The sequence below is a fragment of the Chiloscyllium plagiosum genome, chromosome 39, assembly GCF_004010195.1.
Source record: "Chiloscyllium plagiosum isolate BGI_BamShark_2017 chromosome 39, ASM401019v2, whole genome shotgun sequence".
Taxonomy (NCBI): domain Eukaryota; kingdom Metazoa; phylum Chordata; class Chondrichthyes; order Orectolobiformes; family Hemiscylliidae; genus Chiloscyllium; species Chiloscyllium plagiosum.
Genome location: NC_057748.1, coordinates 3,829,344 through 3,835,343, shown reverse-complemented (window position 1 = coordinate 3,835,343; position 6,000 = coordinate 3,829,344). Strand labels below are relative to the sequence as shown.

General features: G+C 48.1%; 1 protein-coding gene across 3 annotated transcripts in view; it reads right to left on the bottom strand.

Annotated features, from left to right (window-relative positions):
• Positions 1-764: 764 nt before the first annotated feature.
• Positions 765-6,000, bottom strand: part of LOC122542123 (synembryn-A-like) — a 28,955-nt gene continuing 23,719 nt past the window's right edge. For 2 of the 3 annotated variants that reach the window (XM_043679517.1, XM_043679519.1), the window contains 3 exons: positions 5,471-5,621; positions 3,599-3,694; positions 765-1,116 (listed from right to left, as the gene is read on the bottom strand). In XM_043679517.1, the coding sequence (XP_043535452.1) occupies positions 964-1,116; positions 3,599-3,694; positions 5,471-5,621 (400 nt within the window). In that variant the 3' untranslated portion in view covers positions 765-963. The remainder of the gene's footprint in view (positions 1,117-3,598; positions 3,695-5,470; positions 5,622-6,000) is intronic. The other variant, XM_043679518.1, reaches the window with a different exon arrangement.

Genomic DNA, 6,000 nt, shown 5'->3' with positions numbered 1-6,000 from the left:
TTGAGTATATTTAAGGCTGAGATAGATAGGTTCTTGGGTATCAAGGGGATCAAGGGTTATAGGGAGAAAATGGGAGAATGAGGTTGGGAAACTTATCAGCCACGATTGAATGGCAGGGCGGACTTGATGGGATGAATGGCCTAATTTCTGCTCCTATGTCTTATGGTCTTACAGATAAAGGAAAGGGATTAGATAAGGAAGTGCTAAGGAGGTGGTCACCCAGAGCGGAAAGGAAGAAAGGTCTTGCATTGCTATAGCACCCTCTCTCAAAGTCAGGACGTCCAAAGTGAGAAATGTTTGACAGCCAACACAGTATTTGGGATTAGATAAGGAAGTGCTAAGGAGGTGGTCACCCAGAGCGGAAAGGAAGAAAGGTCTTGCATTGCTATAGCACCCTCTCTCAAAGTCAGGACGTCCAAAGTGAGAAATGTTTGACAGCCAACACAGTATTTTAGGAATGGGATCCCTGTTGGAACGTGTGAAATAATGGCAGCCAATTTGTGCACAGCAAGATCCCAGAAGCAGCGATGTGGTAATAGGCAGACTACCCGGGTCACTGATGTGCAGAATGTCAGAGCTCCCCGACTCCTCTTCAAAACTGCAGGATGTTTCACCACCTTCCGAGGATTGCACGCGCTGTCTTCCAAGAGGCAGTGCCTCAGGCAGTGCAGCACCTCCAACCTCCACCCTCCACCCTCCAACCCACTCCTCAAACTCAAGGTCAGGTCTCTGGGTGGGCAGGGAGTGGGGAAGGGCATGGAATCGAACCTGCAGCCCACAGGAACGCGCGAGCGACGGACTAAAATCGCCAATCGGGATCCGTCAGGATTGGGAGCCTATGTCTGTGCTGCTATTTAAAGAGTTAAACCCCTGTGTTGGGTGAGTGCGGGTTTGGCGATGGGGAGCGGGGAGTTCTGGAGTGAAGTTTTAGCCCCCCCCACCCCCATCCTTCCATCGCCATGGTTACTCACCATTCTCCTTGCACAGCACAAACAGGAACTCAGCCGCACAGTGCTTCACATCCGTGTTGACGTGTGTCATCAGGCGTACCAGCTTGTTCCGCAAAGCTTCCCCCACTTCTGGGCGATTCGTAACGTCCCTGAGAGGGGGCAGCACCTGCAGGCGACAGGGTGGGGGGAATAGCGGGGAACAGAAACCCAGTCAGGCCGGGGTTGCTGTTGAAGCCTCCTGCCCCTTGCTTTACCCCTCAGCTGCCCTGCCTGTGGTACCCACGTCCTACGTTCTAGAAATCACACCTCGATGCTCCAACTGCAGGGGTGCACCCAGCTCTCTCTAGACCCTTCCTGAAGAAGGCCTCCAGCCCAAAACGTCGATTCTCCTGCTCCTCAGATGCTGCCTGATCTGCTGTGCTTTTCCAGCAACACACTCTCAACTCCGATCTCCAGCATCTGCAGATCTCACTATCTCTCTGGGTGTGGTGCTGGAAAAGCACAGCAGGTCAGACAGCATCCAAGGAGCAGGAAAGTCTACATTTCGGCCTGAAACCTTGCCTTTCCTGCTTCTCGGATGCCATCTGATCTGCTGTGCTTTTCCATCTTCTCATCTCTTGACTCTGCTTCCAGCACCTTGCTTACTGTCTCCATCTGTCTCTAGACACCTCCTCCTCCCACCACAGTCACAATATAAAACAGAAATATACCCATAACCGAATCTGGGGAATTAACAGCCAGGGAATTCCTAGAGGCATGGCACTCATCCACAGATTCCATCAATAAGCACATCGACCTGGACCCAATATACCGACCACTGCAGTGTACAGCTGGAACTGACAACCGGAAGCGGCAGATTCAAACCACTATAAATGCCGGAGGAAAGATCACAGAAGCACTTCACAGGAGGCTCCCAAGCACTGAGGATGTCACTTAGACAGGGGACGAAACGTCTGCAACACAAATTCCCAGCTCGGCGATCAAAACCACAACAAAAACACCATTATTGATATATAGCAAAATAAAACTAAGTAATAATTGGTTAACAGACACAGTTGGCAATTTGGAAACATAAATGTTTATCCTGTTGAAAATCCCCAAAACGTACACATAAATACACTTTAGGAGAAGAGGGGGAAAGAAAATAAATTCTCTGCTGAGATTGGCTTTCGGAAATATACATACTTTGACCAATGCGTTAATCTTAAGAGGATAAATCACAGAATCCCTACAGTGCAGAAAGAGAATGTTCGGCCCATCAAGTCTGCACTGACCCTCCGAAGAGCATCCCACCCAGACCCACTCCCCTACCCTATTCCTATAACCCCACATTTCGCTTGGCTAATCCACCTAACCTACACATCTCATGCCAGTCCACCTAACCTGCACACCTTTGGACTGTGAGAGAAAATCAGGGCACCGGGGACGGGGGAGGGAACCTACACAGACACAGGGAGAATGTGTGAACTCCACACAGACGGTCACCCAAGGGTGAAATCGAATCCAGGTCCATGGTGGTGTAAGGCAGCAGTGCTAACCACTGAGCCACCCATGATAGAATACGCTGGAGCCTGTTGCTCTGATATCCTGAGACATGTGCTCAAAATCACTGACCATGCACGGCTGTCTCTGGAGTCTTGCTTCTCCAAGGAATACAATCTTGGGATGTTCTTTCAGTCCCTCTTTTGAAAGAACAAGTTGGTTTCACCCTGAACTGATGTAGAGAATTTTCTTTTCAGAAATGAGAAGAGTCAGCTGGACAGCAGGTTCTGAGCAGGCTTTCCTCCAACCTAGTTGGGGGAAACCAGAACCGCTCCAACGCAGACCCAGCAGGGATGCACCGAAAAGCAAACAGTTATCATCAGCCTTGTGATTTCTAGGAATTCTTGTTTTAAAAACCCTCCAACGCCCACAGAGATGTTTCAATGGCTTGCGGACAATAAGGACTGGAGATGACCTTGAAAGAGACCACTCCAGGTCTGCCCGCAAAACTCAAAATAAATTCCTCTCTTCCACAATTCTTTGATACCCAAGGCCTCCAAGCAATATGGCTCAGTGGTTAGCGCTGCTATCTCACAGTGCCAGGGGCCTGAGTTTGATTCCAGCCTCGGATATTTGTCTGTGTGGAGTTTGCACATTCTCCCTGCGTCTGCATGGGTTTCCTCCCACAGTCCAAAGATGTGCAGGTTAGGTGGATTGGCCACAGGAAATGTAGGGATAGGGGATGGGATGCTTTTTAGAGGGTTGGTGTGTACCCATTGGGCCGAATGGCCTGCTTCCATACTGTATGAGTATTAAATATAAAGCATCTCCGTAGCACTCATGTTCAAATGCCCTCTTTACCTCTGTACCAACTTCAAGCACCATTCCATCACCCCTGAAATCTCTGCATTCCTCCAATTTCACCCATTTGCATTTCCTCACTGCACCCTTGCTCCTGCTGCTTGGGTCCCATGGCCCAGAATACTTTCCCTAAACCTCTCACTCGCACTCTCCCATCCCTTCAACTGCTCCTTAAATATCAGTTCTTTGACCGAACATACGGTCATCAGGCGTCTGGTGTCAAATGCTGTTCAAAGAGAGCCATGTTTTGTGACATGAAAGGTGCTATATGAATGCAGGTGCTTGTTGTTGCGAGTCATCCTTACCCTGGCACGCAGGAACTTGCGAGTCTCTCGGTGGTAACGGGAGCTCTCTGTCAGGAGGTTGAGGACTGGAGTCAGAGATTCCCTCAGCTTCAGACCCTAGAGGGACACATCATTTAAAAGGGTTAGACTCCAGCGATGGGAGTCACTATGGTCAGTGCCCCAGCAACCAGGGGATAGGGGTGGGGGGGTCACCAGTCACTTGTGACAAGAGGGAGCAACACACAAGGGCGAAACGATAATACCAATGGACTAGTAATTCAGCAGTCATAGAGTCATACGGCATGGAAACAGACCCTTCGGCCCAACCAGTCCATGCCGAATATAATCCCAAACTAAACTAGTCCCACCTGCCTGCTCCTGGCCCATATCCCTCCAAACATTTCCTTTTCATGTACTTATCTAAGTGTCTTTTGAATGTTGTAACTCCCTCAGGAAGGTCATTCCGCACATAAACCACTCTCTGTGTAAAAATATTTGCCCCTCACGTCCTTTTTAAATCTTCCTCCTCTCACCTTAAAAATATGCCCCCTAGTTTTGGAATCCCCCACCCTTGGGAAAATATCCTAGTCATTCATCTTATCTATGAACCTCAATAAGATCACCCCTCAACCACTTACGCTCCAGTGAAAAACATCCCAGCCTTTACCGTCTATTTTTATATCTCAAACCTTCCATTCCTGGCAATGTCCTGGTAATCTTTTCCGAACCCTCTCCAATTCTCCTTCCTGTGACAGGGCAACCAGAACTGGATACAGTACTCCAGTACTCCAGAAAAGGCCTTACCAACGTGCTGTACAACCTCAGAATGACGTCCCAACTCCTGTAATCAAGGGTCTGAGCAATGAAGCCAAGTGTGCAGAATGCCTTCCTAACCACCCTGTCTATATGTGACGCAAACTTCAAACAATTATGTACCTGAACCCTGAGGTCTCTCTGTTCTACAACACTACCCAGGGCCCTACCACTATGTGCAGGAGCAGGTGTTGGACTGGGCTGGACAAAGTCAGATGTCACACAGCACCAGGTTATTGTCCAACAGGTTTATTTACAGTCACAAGTTTTTGGAGCTCTGCTCCTTCATCAGATGAAGTTCCTGCCTTCCAATTATTGTATATGTTGTGCCCTTGTTTGTATTACCAAAGTGCAATACCCCACATTTATCCAAATTAAACCCCATCTGCCACCCCTTAGCCCATTGACCCAGTTGTTCAAGAACCTTCTTCACTGTCCATTATACCCCCAATCTGGTATCATCTGCAAACATACCAACCCCTGCCTCGTATACTCTCATCCAAATCATTTATAGAAATGAAAATCAAAAGTGGACCCAGAACCAATCCCTGAGGAACTCCAGTCCGAAAAACAACCATCACCACCCTCCGCCTCCTGCTGTGAAACCAATTTTTGTGTCCACTTGGCAAGCTGACCCTGAATCCCTTTACTAATTAGTCTACCATGCAGAACTTTGTCAAAGGTTTTACACAAGCCCAAGGAAAAAATGTCCACTGCTATGCCCTCATGAATCTTCTTGGTTACTTCCTCAAAAAAACTCAGTCAAGTTTGTGAGACATGATTCCCCTCACACAAAACCACACTGACTATCCCTAATCATTCTTTGCCTCTCTAAATGCATTTATATCCTACCTTTCAAAAATCACTTCTAACAACTTACCTAGCAATCACCGATTGTCATTAGAAATGTCCAGTTTGCTAATGTCCTTTAGGGGAGGAAATATGCCTTCTTTCACCAGTCTGGCCTATGTATGACTCCAGACACAAACATAGGCTAAGGGCAATTAGGATGGGAAACATGTGCTGGCCCAGTCAGCGATGCCTGCCCCGTGACAGAATTCAGAGAAATAAAGCTGTTACCCTGTCCAATCTCCTGTTCATGAAGTCTAGCAGAGCCTCCACTGTGTCCATGTTCATCCCCATGTATTCCACAGATCCCGGTTCCACCTTTGGCATGAGGAGCACATCCAAACACATCAACGGAAGGTTGACCAAGACATTGACCGTGTGGCTGAGGAGAGACTGGGAGGTCAGGACAAAATCTCAAGACCCAGTGAGACCACCATATACTCCTCTCCACTTCTAACAATCTCCCGTTCCAATTGGGAACCGGTGGACTCATCTACCCCCTGAGGAGGATTTAACAAACCCCACAGGACCAATCTGAAGAGAGGACCAGATGAGAGCCCCACCCCTGGTATTTTAAACTAATATTTATCCTTTACTAAGCTCCAGTGCGGAGGAGATGGTGGTGTAGTGGTAATGTTACTGGAACCACAAACAATATCTCAAACATGTCACCTTGCTATAGGAAGGATGTTACTAAGCTGGAAAGAGGGCAGAGTAAAATTTACAAGGACGTTGCCAGGACTTAAGTTAGAGGGAGAGGT